At 40.1% G+C, this 22,357-nt stretch overlaps 1 protein-coding gene across 2 annotated transcripts in view; it reads right to left on the bottom strand.

Annotated features, from left to right (window-relative positions):
• Positions 1 to 2,316: 2,316 nt before the first annotated feature.
• igf1ra (insulin-like growth factor 1a receptor) overlaps positions 2,317 to 22,357 on the bottom strand; it is a 116,646-nt gene continuing 96,605 nt past the window's right edge. For both annotated transcript variants that reach the window (XM_053623111.1, XM_053623113.1), the window contains exons 11-21: positions 16,242 to 16,522; positions 15,760 to 15,902; positions 15,495 to 15,660; positions 15,215 to 15,317; positions 15,054 to 15,124; positions 13,103 to 13,332; positions 12,823 to 12,930; positions 11,713 to 11,875; positions 11,394 to 11,523; positions 9,920 to 10,054; positions 2,317 to 4,283 (exon numbers count right to left, since the gene is read on the bottom strand). In XM_053623111.1, the coding sequence (XP_053479086.1) occupies positions 3,857 to 4,283; positions 9,920 to 10,054; positions 11,394 to 11,523; positions 11,713 to 11,875; positions 12,823 to 12,930; positions 13,103 to 13,332; positions 15,054 to 15,124; positions 15,215 to 15,317; positions 15,495 to 15,660; positions 15,760 to 15,902; positions 16,242 to 16,522 (1,957 nt within the window). In that variant the 3' untranslated portion in view covers positions 2,317 to 3,856. The remainder of the gene's footprint in view (positions 4,284 to 9,919; positions 10,055 to 11,393; positions 11,524 to 11,712; positions 11,876 to 12,822; positions 12,931 to 13,102; positions 13,333 to 15,053; positions 15,125 to 15,214; positions 15,318 to 15,494; positions 15,661 to 15,759; positions 15,903 to 16,241; positions 16,523 to 22,357) is intronic.

Consider the following 22,357-nt stretch of genomic DNA (forward strand, 5'->3'; position numbering starts at 1 on the left):
ATCGACGACTATGTGAAATGTCTGGAGCAAACAGAAGAAAACCAAATCAGCCCAGCATGCAGAAACGTTGAGTCTTCAGAAGGTCAAATACTTAAAAACCCAATTTTAGGAAATATTGAGTCAAGATTGAGTTTCTTACAAGCAGAATGTGTAACGTACATCTTAGAATCTCTCATAGAGGGACATGTTATATTGTAATCATTATAAAGCTGAGATAATGATAATGCTAAACATGTTTTTTAATGGAAACTGGCTCAAGACCAATTAAAATATTTGGCTGGTCTGTAGGTGTTAAGTGTTAGTAGAAAAGTGAAGGAATGATGCAGTGGTACTTTTACAATTGAAAGTGAGGCAGGTCTGATCAGTGCTAATACAGCCAGTCTGAAAGAGCCAAATCATGTCTTGTTTTGTTTTTAATTAAGGAATGCAGACTAAAAAGCACATCAGTATGTCTGCTGCAGGATGTTAAGAGTTAGAGGAGAGATGAATGGCACTAAGGTACCTGTTCTCTGTCAGTGCCAAAGTTTGGACAGTTAAACAGAATGAGATATTTATAGCACAAGAGCCACAAATTGTGACTATTTCATGCCTGGATCATGAAATACAAGGTCGGCCAAATAAATAAAATCAATGCAAAATAGTGGTTTTGCTGACTTATATATATATATATATGTGTGTGTGTGTATATATATATATATATATATATATATATATATATATATATATATATATATATATATATATACGTACAGTTTTTTCCCTTAATTGTACTTGCTTTGGAAATTCAACAGTTTGTGTTTAGGCAGGAAATCAATCACAGCAGTATTTGAATAAAACCTCAAAGCCAGCTGCATGATCTGAGGATTCCTGGTTGTGGAAATCGTGTTATTGAGTGGAGAGAGGATGGCTAAAGCTATGCGGCTCTGTCCCAAATATTATACGCCACGTCGTATTTATACTTCTGACAAAGATATGAGCCATTTACACTCACACGTAATAACATTTTCATCAGGGTACACAGAAATTTGGAAATATGCAAAGATATGCATTGATATGCATTATTGTTTTCTTCCCAAGCCTAAAATTCTAATGATCAGTCCGATTCCTACATTCCTCTGTAATATATTGCATGTTTTTTTGTTTTTAAGGAGAAATTTGGGATGGTTGTAATAGGCTCGCAATAAGCGGCACAGCCCTCCTCTCTCCAGTCCTCTGAGAGCATGTGGTTTATGATGCTGATGAGGTTTTTCGTCTAGAGACTGAGGTTTGTCTCCTACAGACATATGAGAAAATAGTGAGATTTGTTTTATGCACATACATATATAATAAAAAAAAAAGAGTGAGGTAGATAAATGCTTCAAGGAAATGGAAAAAAAAAAGTCCCCCAGTCATGACATCATGGAAAATACAAATAAAAACTCATATACATTGGGCCATTTATACAGTGATTTAAACGTATATCACAAAAATAAAATAGAATAAATAACCCTACAGAAGAGGGGAACAGCCTTCTATGAAGGGACAAATTACACATGGGTGAATCCTCTCAGAATACAAAGAGAAATCCATAAAAAAAAAAGTGTTTTTAAAACCAAAAACTAACCTCTTTCATTGAAATGACAAGACCACTATAATGGAATTCAATCCAACCCTGTCTGTATTTGGTTTCCAGATGTTTCTTCAGAGAAGCCTGCGCCCATTGAGTGTGTGTGGCTATGCTGACATGTTTTGGAGAATGCAGCAGCATGTTGTTTTAGAGCGCAGGCGAGCGGTTGGGGTTTGTAAGGCAACCTATGACGACCCAAGTAGCCCTGTCAGATGCTAAGCAATTATATATATGGGGTGATAGTGATATAAAAAAACACAACAAAAGTAAGATGAGTCTTGACTTAAGAAAGAGGCACTGGGGGAAGCAGAAAAGTTACTGTACAACACTCACATGGGAGGCAGAGAAGCAAGAGAGAGCGCCATTACATCAAAGACAAAGCAACAGAGTAGAAGAAGGAGCTGGGACGCGGATGCGTGGAGAGAGCAAAATCTTTAACTCTGACCTGAGATTCAGTTGCACCCAGGGGGCAGGACTTGGTGCAATGCTAGACAACTGGTACAAGGGTGCCAAAACTACTCGCACAGACCAAGGGCATTTTTAAAAACCTACACAAACACAGTAATAATAATAATAATAATAATAATAATAATGATACATTAAAAACAGAAGGCAATGGATTGTATGTGGCAATCTAAACAACCTCTCAGCAGAAGGGGAAAAATCTGTTTATTAAATATAATTTTTTCTTCCTTTTTTTTGTTCTTTTTTTGTTTTTCGTTTATTTTTGCTAGAAGAGTATAAAGCATAAGAAAATGGACTGTAGTGGAGATCATAAAATATTAAACCTGAAGGATTTCTTTATATATATATATTTATATATTTATATATATAACATCCTTGAAGAAAAAAGGATAAAATAGCAGCTTCTTTCTGTACAGACAAAGAACATCAGAGCCGTAAAAAAGTTATCAAAAGTGACAAACCAATGATGTGTGTAAATGATCTGGTGGTCTAACATACAACTGTAAGACCTTCATAGAATTGGCGGATTTGTATAGAGACAAATAACTAGTTGAACAAAATACCTGCTGTGTACAATGCCTCAGAGTCTTTGCAGACAAGTGTCAAAACTGGTGATCCTCTTAGCCTAAACCGTTTGCTTCATATTTGAGACAATCATGTATGCCTCTTATCTGGCTCAGCACTTGGAGCATGTACTTTGTTGTAGTTTGCTGTCAGACTGTTTTTATGTCATTTAAAACAACACATCGAGGCTATGCATCTCTCGGATGCTGGAGTGGATGCGGTCATGTCACAGTCGGACAATCAGAGCCATGCCAGAGGGGAGAGCAGACCAACTGCTTTACAGAGACAAAAAAAAAAAAAGCATGAAACCAGTGTAGGAGCTATAGTTTCTTAACTGCAATACTGTTTTGTCCAACCAAAATTTGGGAAGTAAGGAGAGAACATAAACATGCTGATTAATAAATATGAGGAAAAAAAACCAACAACATAGTATTGATTTGGCAAAAGAAAATTTGGCAGTTTCAAAAAGCCCCATCTCTCTTTTTTTACTGAAAAAGTTAGAGCAAAGGACAATGTGACCAACCAGGCAACAGTTCTGACATGAGAACAAGCAATCCTAGCAGAGATGCTCACTACTCTACCTTGAAAGAGAAATGTGACAATAAAGAGAGCAAGTGAGGGAGAGATGTGTAGCATGGCATAGAGGAATATGTGTGCTTTCATACGGCAAAAAACCCACATACACCTCTAGGCATACACACACACACACACACACACACACACACACACACACACACAAAACAAGCCCTTTAAAAAGTGCTCAGAAGTTGGGCTTGTTGGCTGATACGCAAAATTTCTTTTTAAATACAATTCTCTGGCCGAGAATATGCTTATACCTCTATAAACTTCCTCTAGGAAATTAAAAAGCGACAAAATATGATATAAAAGAAGTTTCTGCTGCAGCTCCCCAGTGTGATGGTTATGCGAGTCATTTTAAATATTGCCAGAGCATTACGCAGCCTTTCTGTGTCCCACACAGAAATCTTCCACTGGGATGAAATAAAACAAACAAAAAAACCCCATAAAATAATAATAACCATCATAAAAATAAGTAAGCAATGTACTGATTTACAGTAGGACATTGTCTATCATTGTCTATCTGGGTGTAGACTCCATCTTTGCTCCTTGAGTTTGTCTCTTTGACTGTGGAAAAAGAAAGTACATGTGACCACAAACATAGGTGAGAGAAATTTTGGGATACCGTGTGCATGTGGGGGCAATTCAGCAGGCCGACGACTGTGGAAGCGGGAGCGCTCGCTCGTTTTTGCGGCCACCATTCATGTGTGCGTACGGCTGTGTGTTGTCGAAGTGTGAGTCCAAGGCTGGGGATGCAGTAGAGGAAGAAGGTGAGGTGGAGGGCGTAGGGACCGAGGTGCAGGTCATAGGGGCAGAGGGCAAAGTAGCAGTCTCTGTAAGCCCCTGAGAGGAGGGTGGAGTCAGGGTGGAGGCAGGGTCCAGTGGGATGTTCTCCATGTTCTCTACCTCCACGTCGAGCTCCTCAGTGTCAGGTGGCTTGTTCTCATCGCTGTAGAAGAAGCTGACGTCATGGAAGGAAGGCTCCAGCTCCTCCTTGATGCTGCTGATGATCTCCAGGAAGGAGGGCCGCATCTTGGGGTTGTACTGCCAGCACATGCGCATCAGCTCGAATCTGTCAAACGTTCACACAAAAACACACATGAACATCGTGGTGTCAGCAGCTAATTGACAAATATTAACACGCACGATTAAATGTGAAATGTTGTAATCATCATGTATAATCTTACAACATGACTTAACAGTTCATAACTTGCATGTCCTGTTCACTGTGTAGTAATTAATGTCTCATAAGCCGACTTTTTTTCTCCTCGTTTAGTCACACAGTAGGTATAAATCCATGAAGGTGAAGGCTGGCCTCCTTTAAGGCATGCGATACCAGCTACCACCTGTTTTCTGCTTGCAAGTAATCGGTAACTGCCCTATTTTATTTATATTAACTGCACAACTTACACCACTTTCATCTCAGATATCAGCAATCTAAACAATATTAATGACATCCCTGTAATATAAATATGACTTTTTTAAAAAAAGAATTAGAAGTTAACTAAAGAAACTAAGCTAAACATGTAAAGTTTTGTGTTTGAAAGTATAGTTCAATTATTATCAATTATTCTAGTAAAATGGGCCATTTTATTGGAGTTAAATGAGTGCTGCTTGATCAACAGGTGGCAGTGTTTGCTAGACCTCTGTGAAACTGAGTAAAGTGTCTCCAGAATGTTTTGAGGACACACACACAGTAAAGGCTACTTGTGCTGTTATGACCCACACGTCCTCCCAACTGAGTCCACACAACCAATCACGATAAGCTGACAGCCTCATAAAAAAAAAACAAAAAAAAACAAAAAAAAAAAACCGGGTCATTACAGCTCGATGTGGTGCAGCAGCACTCGCATCTTACACAAACAAGCTAAGAATATCTGTCCAGCCCTCTGAAATAAATGCCTATGGCTCAGCTATAGAGTAACAGGCTTCTACAGCCTCACTGAGACATATCAGGGCACGCGCCTCAAGTCAAGCAGCACACCATAATGGGGGAGGCTGCTTTTTTAAGATCTCCATTGAGGGCTCCTGAAAAAGTTAATTATATCACTGGTTTAAACTGGGCATAGCCGATTGATGACAGTAGTCACTGGAGCCGGGCTTGCACTCATGAGTTTCTAGTCCTGTCTGCCCTTTGCTTGGATCACACGTTTCTCTAGAAGAGTCAATGGGTTGATGTCAAATCAAAAAATAGTGGGCAATAAACGGACGCCCAGCAGAGTGAGGAGACAATAAACTCTCACTGACTACTTTTACATGGACAGCAATAATCTAATTATTGACCTTATTCTGAATAAGACAATATTCTGATTAAGGTATTTACATGAGTTGCTTTTAGAATATTCCTTTCATGTTCTAGTACATAGATTGATTAATTAATTAGATCCCTCCAGAATTTCACGTATTGATGTACAGTTCGTCTTCGTTATGGTACCGTATACAGTTTTCATTTTTAATTTCACGAAAGCTTCAAGTGCAGTGAATTATTTGTCGTGATATATGTGCAAATAGACGACTGCTTGAAACCGTGGGCTGTGTCCGAAACTGCGTACTTACCTACTACATAGTAGCTGAAATACATGTATCTTGCCTAAAATATAGTAGGTAAATACGTGGTTTCGGGCGTAGCCGTGCTCTCGTTTGCCGTCAAAAGGTTGAGCTCTGCCGTGTGTGTACGTGTCCTGTCATAAAATGCAGTGAAATCTCCCACACAACGTTAACAGTGTGATTAAGGTGTGTACATGTCTATAAGGCACTTCAATAATGCGACTAAAACAGGAATACTCCACATCTTAATCCGATTTGTGTTTACTTCGAGTATGACTTTAGTCGGATTAAGGTCATCAATAATCGCTGTTTACATGCTAGTTTCTTAATCAGAGTATTGTCTATTGGTTTAATATCGGATTATTGTTGTCCATGTAAACGTACTGACTGTTATATTCATTCAACAGAAGTAACAGGTCACTATAGATTATACAGAGTTCAAGTATGATGGTAATAGCAATATTTAATGATCTATGAAAATGACTTTTTTTTTATTGTACTTCTCAAAACAAGAATACAACATTGTTCTGAAAGCAGCAGTAACAATAACACAGAGTAATGTAACATATAAGGCAATATCAAATGTGGATGATTCACATTTCATGCAAGTCACTACTGCTTCATTGGTAAGTTTTCTGTGAATAATATAATGTTTAATGAAGTCAGTCAATATGCTGATTTGTTAAAGAGTGTGCAGAATGTCTACAATGCATACGGATGAAACAGAATGAAAAAGGAAAACATTTCAATCGATTTATTTAATTAAATATTAAATATACGGCCACTCAAAAACTGGAAAACTGTAAATCAACCGATCCAAATGTGATCTCAGAGATCAACAATTCGATATTTGACAATGCCACTGATTCTGCTACGATATGATTTCTATTCATAAGACAAGGATTCTATATTTGATGATGACTCAGAATCTGCTTTGATAGGGTAGGATACGATTTAATAGCCTCCAGTCGATATGTGACCAACTTTGTATAGAATAATCCTACCATTAAATAGCGAACAAGTAAATAAACAATGATTTACATAGCAATTTAAAAATATAAATGATTTTTAATAAATGTTATTTACTATAATTGCAATACCTTTTTTTGATGGTTATTTTTATAATAATGTAATAATGTTACATACCAGTTGTCCTTTTTTAATTTTACATACCAGTTGTCCTTTTTTTACACCCCATCAGAAATGATGCAAAGCCCTCATTTTTTTCCACAGACCAATGCCTATCATGGCAAAATGGAAAAAAGGTCCATGGCTGATCAGAAGAAAAAGAAAAGAAAAAAAAACCCTGACCATCAGACACTACTGATTAGAAACATCTCCACATGATGTTTTTAGGAGCTTGGAGAAAACTAGAATTAGAAAACTGGAGAAAACTAGAATTAGACCCTCATGAATACAGCAAGAACGTGCACTGTACCAAAAACCCTGGAGCTTGTGAGGAGGCAAAGCTACCCTCTGCACCGCCATGCCAACCTACAAAATATCAGTTGTGCTAGAATGAAGTTGGATTAGTTCTTAATGAATTCTGAAATAAAACCTGGTGAACAGGAAATGCTGCTAAGCCAAGTGTTGAGAGACCTGGGCCAAGTTAATAACTATGAAAAGCCACATATACCAAATCTTTTGAGCAGGCATTTGAACATAACGGAACTGTTAGCTACGAGGAAATTCAGAAGCGGTTTTAGTAAGAACACACTGGGGAAACATTAGAAGGTTTGTGGCATGTTACTCAGACTGTATCTGGCAATACAGCACTTAATTGTGGCGTTAAAGGGGACCTATTATGCAAAATTCACTTTTACATGCTGTTTGAACGTAACTGTGTGTCGGCAGTATGTGTACACAACCACTCTACAATGGTAAAAATCCACCCACTCCTTTTTTATATTCCCCATGAATCATAAACAGTGTCTCAAAATGAGTCGTTTGAATTTTCTATCCAATGTGACGTTACATTGGTACAGGCACCGCCCAGAACTGGTGACGAACTCTATTAGCATAGATCCTCCCCTGAGTGAGCTGCAAACAATCCGCCATGTTCTCACGCTAGAGCAGCAACAGTGATAAGAAGAATGTCTCAGCTTCGTATGTGTTCTGTTGTTGGCATCAGAGCCACTGAAGATGCAGTGGAGTAGTTTCATTTTTGAAGGAAACGTGCCACAAAAATAGCTAAATTCGTGTATGTTTGATCGAATCATTTTACACCAGACTGCTTTGTTAACGAGATTCAATACAAAGCAGAATTTGCTGAAACGTTGATTCTCAAGCATGGATCAGTACCAACCGTTCGTGGTCCAGCTTCATATCCGGAAGACATAAGTATCGCTCGCACTTTATATTTTATGAATGTTTGCACCTTTCCGAATGTGCCTGTTTAGCAAATTCCACGGCTAATGCGGCTAAAGTCACTGATTGTATTCACAGAGACCATTTTTATTTTTAACCCGAAAACACTTACTGTCTGTATAATTTATACATTCTGGTTCATACATATAGGGCTGAACACCGGTATTTAGTCACCAGTGTCAGTCATATTGGCTCTCCTGATTTGTTTTTGCCGTAGTATCCGAAGCACGAGCTGTAAAGGCACAGCCCTATTCCGGAAAGGGGGTGGGAATCAGCAGCTCATTTCCATTTAAACAGACACACGAAAACAGCGTGTTTTTGCTCCTACCCAAACAGGGGTATTTACAGCATGGTATAATAAATTATCCGTGTGGTATTTTGAGCTGAAACTTCACAGACACATTCTGGGGACGCCTGAGACTGATATTACATCTTGTAAAAATGGGGCAAAATGGGTCTCCTTCAATGCACGTTCAGTAACTTCTGCACACATGCTATTAAAAACAGCTCTCCTTGGATGGGCTACCATGGAAACCAAAGGTTTGCATGTGAACAACAGCAGTCATGTTCTGTAAAGTGAGGCCAGCATTAGAGAGAACAAGGCGAAGAGAGACTGAGAGGAGAATGTGAGTGAAGCGAAAGACCACATGCCGGGTTGCTGACATCAGCCCACAAAAGGAGAAATGCACACTGACACAAACACAGAAGGTTAGATGTTCCCAGTGAGTGGTGCTAATTGTCTGGATATGTGAAGCCCATCTGGAGTGGGCAGGTCATCCTATCTGGCTGGTGAAATGGCTGGCATTCTCACCCATGAGGCATGGCATCCCTTCTATGGGCTTCATCTTACTCGACACAAGGAGCTTCCCAACACTCTGAATTCAAGCAGCTCCTTTTAAGCAGTGACGTGAATCCTCATATTTTCCCATCCATACACACTTGCTTACGTAACTGCAACATTCTCATGCCTGCATCCATAAACAGATCATGGGCAGAGCCTGGAGTACGTACCAGAGCTGACTTTATGGCTTGACATTGTCCTAAAATGCTATTATGGCCAATAATGTAAGAAAGACTGACACACATAGCTGTGGCTGAGGCTGAATGCTGAATGCCACTGTAAACACCAAATACCAAGCACTAATATAATTGTAAAATGTATTCGTTTGTTCCTGTATCATTGCATAAATCTGATTTATCAGATGTTTTTCACTGAACCTTAATTACATTACAAGGTAATGGAAAAAATGACTTCCTGTGCTTTAAATTAAAGCATGTCTAACTGGTCCCAATCTATTCATTCATAAACTATTCATTAATCTGTCTTCACGTTGTCACTATGCACAATTTTGATATACAAACACATTGACTGCACAAAATTGCGTAGATATTTGTAACAGATAACCATTTCTGATACAGTTTAGTCTACACTGCACACTTAAAGTTGCTCTGGTTGATGCAGTGTTTGGGGGGGGAAAACAAGCAAACAAACAAACAAAAAAAGAAAAAAAAAAGAAAGAAGGAAGTTGTAATTAAGGTGAAATCTATGACTGTGTCAAAAGCAGATGTGTGGGTTGTTCAGCTATACTGTCCATGGTCTAATGCAGAGGTATTCGGCTGACATTTGCAAAGGTGTGGTTAGGTAAAATTCCGGATAAGCAACTAACATGAAAGATTGGTAATAACCTCTTAAAATTTAACCATTAATTATTAGTTTATGATAAATATGACAGTTTGAAGTAGCTATGTTTTGTTTGTTGCAATAAGGTGAGCGCTTGAAAGAGAAAGACTCACAGCATATCTGGACAGTTATCCGGTTTGTCCAGCAGGCCTCCCTCCATGACGAAGCGCAGTACCTGCTCATTGGACATTCCCTGGTAAGGCTGCTCGGCAAGGGTGGCTATCTCCCATAGCACCACCCCGAATGACCTAAAGATAGCGGAAGGAGAGAGAAAGAGAGAGAGAAAGAGAGAACAAAGCACAATTAGATTAGCACTCAGACATGCATACACAGTCCCTCCAGCCTCTAAGTGCAGGGCTGGTAAATCTTGCAGCAATCTGTTCCTCACTTACATAACCTGATCTAGTTTGACGGCATGAAAACAAGGCCATTTGAGTATGAGGCATAACACAGATCGCAATTGCAAGAAAAAGCCACTAAAATCTATGCAAGCCATCAAGGCGAAAGTTTAGCAGGGCACTGGGTTGGCTCTCTGAGCCCTTTCTGATCTTTCACCTGGAAAAAAGAGGTTTCTCATACGTAAGGTCTATATAAACACAACTCCCTCTGTAGCACCCATTTACCATAATGACTACTATTTTCATTTCTGTGCTCCATTTTTCTTGGCCATGTGCTCTTCGTAAATGAAAGTGAATCTATATGTTCTCAAGCAGCAGGAAAGACAGAGCAGCAGCAGGGCAGAACAAGCACACATACACAAATAGCTGTCTCACTGTTTTCCCTATTGCTAGTCATTATTCATTAACTCTCCACGGACACATTTTCCGCACTGGCCAAGGATCTGAGGCGCAGCTCCAGTGCTCTTAAAGTGGGCCTGTTATAACAGTGACTTGTATCTAATTGGCTGCAACGGAACTGTGCTGAAAAGCAAAACCACAGCAAAGCAAGGACGGTTATAGGGAGGAAGGAAAAAAAGCAAGGAACAAACGAAGACACCTAAGGGTGAGGTTTATATGAGCATTCATCCGGAGGACTTCAAAAGTGGCCCATCCGGTACAAAGACAGGGCAGTGGGTTTGGTGCGTTCACCCGTAAACCCATCATTAGCGCACATCTGGAGGATGTTAAGAGTGCAGTCCGGCACCAAGCTGGTGCAATACACACAGTTGGGAAACTGCACAAAAGCAATGGTCAGAGTTCTCTATTTGTTAATGCTGAGATAAAACAATGAAGTAAAGTGACACAAAGTCTGACAAATACAATAGCGTAGGCAAGTTTTTACTGGCTGGATTTGGACAAATGGATGGTGACACAGTGATTTTGTATATGTAAGTCATTAGTGGCAGAAAAAAGCAATAAATAAAAATATTAGAATCATAGAACCAGGCTGTGAAGAAAATGGGAGCTGCTCTTATTTCTATTAAAAGGTAGATGAGTGAAGAGAGATGTGTCATTTAGACCTGCTTCAGGGTTTGATCCCTTCCCTTGGCACTCACACACAAACAGGCACAAACATATACACACACATGCACACTCCCAGAGAACCAGTGAGGACTGTGTGCGCATACACAAATGTGGACTCTCATACCAGACATCAGAGTTTGTTGTGAAGACGCCATCTTTCAGAGACTCGGGAGACATCCAGCGGACCGGCAGGAGTCCTTTGCCTCCTTTCCGATAGTAATCCGTCTCATAAATGTCCCGTGTCATGCCAAAATCTGAATAAAAGAAGAAAACAGGGATGTGATGAATGAGAGGGCATGATATAGTGGTTCAGATCTTTTCAGCACCATTGCATCAAAGTCCCTGTAAGATTTATGAGGCTCTTTCCGAGCGCCCTCAATTTCTACTAAAATACTTCATTTGGGCTGCTGAATGGCTCTGGAGTGTGTGTAAGCATTAATCACCTCCAATTTTGACAGTGAAGTCTTCGGCCACCATGCAGTTCCTGGCAGCCAGGTCTCGGTGGACAAACTTGTTTGCATTGAGGTATGCCATGCCGTCGGAAATCTCGCCGGCCATCTGAATCATCTTCTTGAGCGGCGGGAGGGCCTGGCTGCACGAACCCTGCTGCACAGCCAGAGGAAAGAATACATAATACATATACAAAGAGTGTTAAATGATTACAACTTCCTTCTCTTTTTCATTGTTTATCCCAGGATACCTTTGTTTCTGAACCACAGAGGTAGATACAATAAAGCTTTCATCAAAAAGGAGGGTACGTAGGAGAGACAGAGACACGACTGATCTGTTTTTCAGTCCTGGCCAAACATTTTGGTGACATGATGTATATACTGTATATGAACAAACAACAATTTTGTGGTAAATATAGCAGTATAGAAAACAGTATTGAGAGACTGTTGTGAAAGAAATTAGAAAATGCACTATATGGCCAAAATTTTGTGGACACCTGACCAATCACACCCATATGTGCTTTCTGAACATCCCATTCTAGATTTAGTCCCCCTTTGTTGTTAAACTGCCACTCCTTTGGGAACTCTGTGTGGATCTGCACTCATTCAGCCACAAGAGTATTAATAAGGTTAGGCACTGATGTTGGGTGAGGAGGCCTGGGTCACAGTCGGCATTCCAATTCATCCCAAAAGTAATCAGTGTGGTTTCAGACAGGGCTCTGTGCAGGCCATTCAAGCTCTCTCACATCAACCTTGCCACACCATGTCTTAATGAACCTCGGTTTGTGCACAGTGGCATTGCCATACTGGAACAGGTTTGGGTCCCTTAGTTCCAGTGAAGGGAATCTTAATGCTACAGTGTACAAAGACGTTCTAGACAATTGTGTAGTTCAAACATTATGGCGACAATTTGGGACAGGCCAAAATATGGATGTGATGGGCAGGCGTCCACATACTTTAGGTCATTAAGTGTATCTAAATGTACAACTAACAAGCACCTGAATTTGGAAAAATTATGAATCACAGTCACTATTAACCAAAAGATGGTTTTGGCAGCTCTATGTGCAAGCAATAAGTGTGAAGAGTAGTAGTTGGCTCCAGTACCTGTTTTGAGCGCAAGGAGCGCAGGTAGCTCTTCAGGTCACCACGTGTCATCAGCTCCATGATCACAAGAGTGGGCTGGCCTTGGGAAACTACTCCCAGCAGCCGTACCTTGAACAATCACAGAACAGTATCATTACACATACCAGTGGTCACTCTTATATAGTCATATCCAGAGTTGGTGAGTTAAATTCACTCCTCTGGGATGGAGTGCCTCAAGTCCTGTCATGCAACTGCTCTACTATGAACTACAGTCAAAATGAGACTCGGGACAGCTTCTTACCACATGATGACAGTTGAATTCCTTCATGACAGAGGCTTCATTGAGGAATTCAATGCGTTCGCGCATGCTTGCTGATTCATTAACTGTCTTAATGGCCACCCTGGTCTCAGGTTCATCCTTGACCACACCCTTAGCAATGCCCTCATACACCATGCCAAAAGAACCTTGGCCTAGCTCCCGACAAAGAGTGATCTTCTCACGAGCCACCTCCCACTCATCTGGGACATACACTAGGCACAGAAAAAGAAAGTTCATTTAAAACATTTCTACATCTACTGTACATTCACTCACAACATACTGTACTATAGTGGATTAAATAGAAGGGCATTTTCTTGTCTTTTTGCCTTGTCTGAGTCAGCGTGAAATTGATACGTTTTTGTTAATTGTAGTTTTTACTTTGTTTTCACAATTCATATATTTAAATAAATAAATAAAAATACATGTTGAAGGGCATGTAGGAATGGTCAGGAAAAAGTGGGTATGGAACATGTAAGCATGGAAAGAAATAACAAATGAACTATCCACAGAAAAAAAACAGAGGCTGTTTCTCAATTCTAAGAACGCAAAGACCAGTCTTGCCACACTACCTTGAAAGAACAAACTTGGATGGACAGGAGGACACAGAACGCATCTTTGTGAGAATAGAGATGTGCTTTGAGCTTCCTGTTGCGCAATAGTGCTCCCTACGTAAAAAGCTCCTCATCACTTCGGTGCTCCCTAAGTAATATGTTTTAACTGGTTAATAGATTCACAGTTAACTGGTTGATTAACCAAATCTGTTTGCAACTGTGACCTCATGTTAACTAAAAACTAAGCTTACGAGTTTACCGTTACCTCAGAATGGAAGCTAGTGTAGTTTAATTAAAGAATTTCTGAGGGATATATTAAACTTTTCAACAAACACATATGTAAATCATATATATCAAAATCATTCTTTTTAGATGTATATTTTGATTTATTTAGATTAAAAAGATGTTAAAACTACAGATATGGGACTGGCTTCCGTCATCTGCTATTGTTTGCCGCAGTGACTTCTGGGACTTCAAGTGGGTTTGGTCTGCATCCGATGCATCCTAGATATCAAGAACACATCTGGGTAATTTCATATGTCCCCGGTACTTGCGTTCTAGAGTATTGGAATTGAACTTCGGCGGTGGATGATAACGTAGAACGAGTTCACAAGGACGCAAGTTCGCAGAAGAATGCATATTGAGAAACAGCCAGATGCTGTACAAAATAATAAATATATAACAAAATAATAAAATAAAGAAACAACTTACACTATCTGCCTAAACACAAAGTGGGTAAAGTTACCAATTCAAATGGTCTATATACAGTATAAGTCAGTCCATACAGGATTTCTTGATTTCGCGTTCTCGAGTTTGTGGAAAACTACTTGAATTGGCGAAATTGCAATTGCACGGTCTTTCACAGTGATGTTTGTTGGTAAATGAGACCTTTTAGCTGTACTCATGCTTGATGCACGTGAATCGAAGAGGGCTTTGGCTGAATGCGCATTGTGATGTCGTCACATGACACGTTGTGATGACATGTCGTTGCTCAAATTTGTGGAAAATCTGAGGTCATTTAGAAAAGTAATTGCAGAGTTCCTCAGAATATTGTGGAGTTTCCTTAATTTTGCATTAATTTCTGCAATCGCAAAATCCTGGAGGGACTGATGAGAGTCGTACATTACAAAGAATCCCACTGTCCACTTAAAAGTACAGTGCTAAAAAAAAAGAAGACAAAAAGCAAATTGGACATTATGCAATAAGCAAGATCCACGCAGAGATGCCATCTTTTGTTTTCTTTTATGAGTTACGTAAAGAGTGTGAGATTTTTAAGTGGCATGCTTATTTACCAATTGCCAAATAATGTTTTTTGCTGTCTTATGAATGTATGCTTACTCAATCAACTAACATCAACTGACTGCAGTTAAAGCAGTACTTACTCTCCGCTGCACTGAAGTACTCTGGGTTTACAGAGGCATAGAGAACTCCATTTCCCAATCTATCACTGTTCCTGTGAGAGGGTGAAATAGGATATCCACGTTACATCAAAATTACATTAACATCATCGCAGTGTTTCAGGTTCCAAAAATAAAAGTCTCACCTCTTTTTTTTGACAAAGATGATGGTGGTGATGAGAGTGGCAAGTAAGATCAGCACTATGATAGGTAGTATAATGGCTAGGTAGACCATACTGTCATAGGCTTCTGTGGAAATAAATAATACAAACATAATCACCTCTGCACAAGATGAGACTGAATATACTGATAAATATACCAAAAATAGATATACCAAAAAATAGATTACCAAAAAGCTATACCAGTCCTCATGTTAAGCATGAATTTTATAATGAAAGCCAGACTGAGTGTGAATGAGTGCCTTACGCTGAGATTGAGGGACGTAGAAGGACACTGGCTCAGTCCAGGAACCATTGCCTGCCAGCGAGGTGGCCCTCACACGGACTGAGTAGTTGCCAAAACCCAAGTTGGTTAGCCGTGTTCCCCTAAATTCCTGGTACTGTTGCCGTGACACACACTCATGCTTCTCAGGCTGAACACACACACACACACACACACACTTACTTTCATTCTGTGCTCTTATTCTGAGTGGTATTTGGAGGTATTTGGGTGTTTTTACACTGCTACTCACCTCTGAGCCAAGGCGGAACTTAAGCTCATACATGAGGATTAAACCGCTGGGTTGTGGAGGCTCGGGCCATCTCAACAGAACCGTCCCCTCTGTCCTCTCATCCATCTCATGGGTTACCAGGCTGGGAATGTTGTCAGCTTTTTCTGGATGAGCAAACATCACTGATCAATAGAAGCTGTCTCAAACAGGCAAGAGATAATGAGCTTTGCTCCTAACTTTCAAACACTAATACTGAGGTACACAACCTAGTACAGGACTCATAACCAATCCAGACAGAGATTGCCAATGTTGCTTTTTTAATGATGGGCACAGTAATGGCTAATTAGCACTACTGATTAGCTGGCATAAGAATATTATTAGCTGTGGAATAACAAAACATGATCAAGGCTGCCTTGAATCTCTCTGCCAATACCTTACTCAGGGTATCTTCCTCAAGGCTCATACTGTGACCTTGAGTGATGCAAACAGACTGAATGGCCCACCTGCAGGTTTTGTCCTGGAAAAGACGAAGGCAGCGGCACTGCATCGCTGGACCTCATGGTTGCATGCATGGATGTCTATACGGTAAACCGTGAATGGTTGCAGGTTGAAGATCTCCATGAACTCAGTCCGAGATGTGGTTTCCGAGAATGGATACACTCGCTCTACAAGCTCCGGTTCAGTCATGTTGCCTTCCGACGCGGACACGTTCTGGCCCAAGCTTCGTGTTAAAGTATCATTAGCAACCCCAAAAAGCTCCCGGCGACGTCTACTGTTGTGAGGTCTGAGTGAGAGAAGAGAAGAGAAGAGGTGTTTAAAGAATATAACCAGCCGGCCACTATATTCCAGTGTACTCTTCACATGTCTTTCCAAAGCACACAAACATATACTGTTCAAAAAGCACAACTTCCACTTAATCACAGTGATAGCAAAACCCTGTGGGATACACACTGTGTGAATTGCAATATATCAGGTCTATGACATGTTAAAATTGATATTCTCTGATGCTGAAACAGCTGGCATCCTGAAACCGTGAAAATTTTCCATCCCCAAATACTCTTGTCTATATCTTCCACCTACAGGCAACATCACCACTGTTAGATATAAATAATACAGAGTTAAAACATCTGCGCTTTAGCATACAGTAATACTGTTGTTTGAGGTGTATGACTAAGAACATGGTTGATGAATTTTATATTTATGATGGGTATAAAAGTAATAAACAGCATAGCTGGCATATGCACCTACTGAACCAACAACCAAAATACAACTGTTTGAGCTGTAAAACACAAAATACAGTCATGTGAAAAAATAAGTACACCCCGTGGAATTTGTTGGCTTTTGACATATTTGGACAAACAAACATTTAATCATCTTTGAAACAGTGCCTATTAATGAAGTTGATACATCTGACCAAAACCATAAGGAAAATTAGCTTTTTCAATCATTTATGCAACAGAATTATCAAGAGATGTGATTTTCTTCTGTGGAAAAAGTAAGTACACCATTGGCCTCAGAAGCTAGTATGCCCCCTTTAGCAGAAATATCTTCTTGTAGGTGTTTTGCATAATTGTCCACCAGGCTTGCTGGAATTTTTGACCACCCTTCCATGCAATATTCTTTCAGTTGCAAGATGTTTGAGGGTTTTCTTGCATGTACTGCTCGTTTCAAATCCCCCACACAACATTTAAATGGGATTCAAATCCAGGCATTGACTAGGCCATTCCATAAACCTAACTCTCCATTTCTTCTTTTTGAGCAGTTCCTTGGTAGATTTGCTAGTGTGCTTAGGATCATTATCCTGTTGCAAGGTCCACTTTCGGACAACTTCAGAAAACTTCAACTTTTGGACAGATGGCCTCACATTATCTTCAAGCACTCTTGATATGAGGGAGAATTCATAGTTGAATCAATGAACACAAGCTCTCCAGTCCCTGATGCACCAAAACAACCCCAAACCATAACATTTCCACCACCGTGCTTCACAGCTGGTATGAGGTGCTTCTCCTGAAAAACTGCTTTTGGTCTGCACCAAACATGTCTGCTGTTACTGTGGCCAAACAAATCTATCTTTGATTCTTCTGTCTATTATTCCAAAAGGCCTGGTCTTTACCTATATGCTTAGTGACAAACTGTAGTCTTGCAAAGGCCTTATTCTGGCACGCCTCCCACGCAGATCAAATTTGTGCAATCTCTTTCTTACTGTAGAAGTATGCACTTTGACACCAATAGTTGCTGACTTACTAGCAGATCCTGTGATGAAATTTTGGAGTTCCAGGAGACTCCTAGGTCAGACGGTCTGCTCTTGGGCTGAATTTTCGGAGACGACCAGTCCTGGACAATTTGGCAGTCATTTGAAATCTGCGCCATTTGTAGATCATTATTCTTACAGTGGAGTGATGTATTTCAAATCATTTGAATATCTTTTTAAATCCCTGACCATATAGGTATCCACAAACGTTAGATATTGGCATGATGACACCACACACCTCAATAACAAAGGGAACACCAGACACTAGATGTGAGACGTATACCAGTAAATAAGACAAGTTCACTGCACGTGCACTGCAGGTTCTAAATCAATGGCACACAATCTTGAATACCTGATTCAAATTATATGGATTTGAAAGTGTGATAAATGTTGGAATGTACTTACTTTTTCTATATGACTGATCTGTTTTGTTTTATTAATTGTGAAAATTACTACAAAATGTTGAGGTTATGTGTCATTTGATAGAGTGTATCAACTTTCTTAATAGGCACTGTATCAAATAGGATCAAATGTTTGCTTGTCCAAATATGTCAAAAAACCCAATTTCCATGGGGTGTACTTATTTTTTCACATGAATGTACCTTGCTTTTTTGCAGCTGCAATATAACACAAAGCCACAGCTTGAAATGAAATGACCGCATTTACTATCTCTCCTCAAAGCGAGGCGTGCCTGTGTGTGTGGTGATGATGGTGAAGCTGAAGACCACCTGGCACCTTCCATTACATGCATGCAACACCAAAGACTACGGTTTACCAGCTGCTAATTGAGCCACTGCCACTTCACAGATGAAGCTAAAGCGCAGCAGCCGTGGCCTTACCTAGCGCCATCTTTAGGTGACATGTACCGATTCGCTCGCTCAGGATCTCTGCAAAGAATTAATAATCAGACCCTATGATGGGATTGAACTCAGATATGAGAAGACAAGATGGATGCGACTGGTAATGGCAAGTTAGAGCTGACTGAAAATGTAAAGATTGACGAGTACAAGTGGAATACAGACAGAGATAATGATCATGGAGGACACTCAAATATGGGAGATGGGATGAAGAACAAATAATCAATGAGGTTTTTCCAAGACCCCTTTTCAGAGGTAAAATGAGGAAAGAGTAACTGATCTGGGCTTCTATTGGTCCTTATAAAATTAAAATAAGTATTTAAACAACTGATGTATGAAGATACCTTCAGCCTGTGAACAGATCAAAAGTTTAGGTACATATACACTATATGGCCAAAAGTATGTCGACACCTGACCATCACACCTGCCTAATTTCCCAAAACTGCTGCCACAAAATTGGATGAACACAATTGTCTTGTATGTCTTTGTATGTTGTAGCATTAAGATTTTCCTTCGCTAGAACTAGGGGGCCCAAACCTGTTCCAGAATGACAAAGCAAGGTCCATGAATACATGAATACATGAAGAACTTCAGTGGCCTGCGCGGAGCTGTGACCTCAACCTCACTGAACACCTGAGAGATGTACTGCGAAACCCACTGCAAGTCAGGCCTTCTCACCTGACATCAGAGTCTGACCTCACCAATGCTCTTGTGGCAGAATGAGCACAAATCTCCACAGCCATGTTCCAAAATCTAGTGGAAAGCTCAGAAAAGAAAAGGAGGACAACTCCATATTAATACCCATGACTTTGTAATAGGACATTTCGCAAGCATATATGGGTGGGATGGTCAGGTGTACACATACTTTTAGCCATATACTGTATACAGTCATGTGAAAAATAAGTACATCCCATGGAAATTGGTGATACATCCCATGGAAATTGTTGAACTTTTAGACATATTTGGACAAGCAAATATTTGATCATCTCTGAAACAGTGTCTATTAATAAAGTTGATATACTTGAACAAAACCACAAGGAAGGAAAAATAGCTTTTTCAATCATTTATTAAACATAAATAGCAACAGATGTGATATTCTTTAGCAGAAATAACTTCTTGTAGGCGTTTTGCATAATTGTCCACCAGTCTCTGACATCGGCTTGCTGTAATTTTTGACCACTCTTCCATTCAATATTCTTTCAGTTGCAAGATATTTGAGGGTTTTCTTGCATGTACTGCCCGTTTCAAATCCCCCACATTTCAATGGGATTCAAATCCGGGCTTTGACTAGGCCATTCCATAAACCTTCATTTCTTCTTTATCAGCCATTCCTTGGTGGATTTGCTAGTGTGCTTAGGATCATTATCCTGCTGGAAAGTCCACTTTCACTTCAACTTTTGGACAGATGGTCTCACATTATCTTCAAGCTCTCTTTGATATGATGCGAAATTCATAGTTGAATCAATGAATGCAAGCGAAACAACCCCAAACCATAACATTTCCACCACCGTGCTTCACAGTTGGTATGAGGTGTTTCTCCTGAAAAGTGCCAAACATGTCTGCTGTTACTGTGGCCAAGCACCTCTATCTTTGATTCGTCTGTCCAGAGCACATTATTCCAAAAGGACTATATGCTCGCTGGCAAACTGTAGTCTTGCACTAATGTTCTTTTTAGACAGCAAAGGCTTTTTCCTGGCACACCTCCCGTGCAGGTCAAATTTGTGCAATCTCTTTCTGATTGTAGAAGCATGCACTTTGACACCAACAGTTGCAGACTTACTAGCAGATCCTGTGATGAAACTTTGGGGTTTTTGGAGACTTCTTTTTGCATCAGATGGTCTGCTCTTGGACTGAATTTGCTGGGAGGGCCAGTCTTGGACAAATTGGCAGTCGTTTGAGTGCCATTTCTGGATTATTTTCCTTACAGTGGAATGATGTATTTTAAATAATTTGGAGATCTTTTAAAATCCCTTGCCAGACTCATAGGCATCTACAACATTTTATTATGAAGACCTTACAGAACTCTTTAGATGTTGGCATGGTGACACCACACACCTCAATTATAAAGGGAAGACCAGACACTAAATATGAGAGGGGTATAAATAAAACAGGTTCCACCTGCACTCCCTAAGTGTATCAACTTTATTAATAGGCACTGTTTCAATGAGGATCAAATGTTTGTCAAAATATGTATATATCAAAAAACAATTTCCATGGGGTGTACTTATTTTCTCACATGACTGTATGTGGGTGTGTTTAAAACAACATTTGACAGTTTTCCTGTAGTCATTGGTGTGATTGAGTACTTAAATTTGAATGTATCATAATTGGTAATGATTTGTCAATTGTGAGGTTAATGTCTGTCCATACAAACTAACCCAAAACTATGCAACGAAATTACTGCCTAAATTATTCCTAAATACAGCAGGAGGCACACACACACACACACACACACACACACACATACACACAAATGAATCCAAATACTTTTGGCTGAAGATGCTAACAAGCGAGGACACCTGACAATGTCTGCTGAGAAAGTGAGAATGACTCATCCAGACACACACATCCATGCCAGGCCCTGAGGGCAGACTTCACACCTGCAAACCTCAGCAATGCTTTAACAGCTACAACACAAAGCATCCTTTGAAAACTCAGCTTCCTGCTCTGAGGTGAGGATGTAGTGTGCACAGATAAAGTGCTTTGGGGTGGCTCTCCATAATGCTTTTCTCTTCCCTTCCTCTCCTCTTAGTGTAAAAGAGAATGCAGACACTTCACATGTGTGATTTTAGCGATGATGGAGGCTTCCAACTGGCTTAGAGCCCAGACAGCTGATTTATGGCCATGCGGGAGAGAGGGGACTAAAAGGGCACACTTTCTTTGGCTGTGTCCTCTCTCTCTCTCTCTCTGCTCTGTCCACTGGCTCGTTCAGTGGGGATTTTCCCACAAAATTCATTAACATTCCACATGAATGCGCTGTACATTTTCTGGCAGACGGTCACGCTAAACTAAACAACCGCACAATAAAAGACTGTGTTTGGCAACGAGGTAGGAGGAGTACAGAGATAGACACCAAGAGAAGAAGTGAGAAAGATATCTTCTTCATTCAATCTCTCTTTCACCAGTGCCATCCATCCCTACCTTAAATCCTCAACATCCATTCAGTCTCCGCTTTATCATTAATTCTATATGCTAAAACATAGCTAGCATAACATGTAAAGATGTCGGGCATGCACGCACACACACACGCACACACACTACTATGCTCATCATAGATATAAGAAACCTAGATTCTGCTTTGAAATGATGCATCTACAGCGCAGTCTTCCCCGTGGGAGCGACTTTTTATGTCATGCTAGTGTAGCTTACATTATGTTACTTGGTCAATTCAGTCACTCAACACACTTTCAGTAACCGCTTTATCCTAGTCAGGGTCCCGGTGGATCCAGGAATTCCTTTCATGAATTAAAAAGATTTGATTATCCATCGGTCCATACATTTTCCTGTACCG

This window comes from Ictalurus furcatus, chromosome 4 (assembly GCF_023375685.1).
Source record: "Ictalurus furcatus strain D&B chromosome 4, Billie_1.0, whole genome shotgun sequence".
Taxonomy (NCBI): Eukaryota; Metazoa; Chordata; class Actinopteri; order Siluriformes; family Ictaluridae; genus Ictalurus; species Ictalurus furcatus.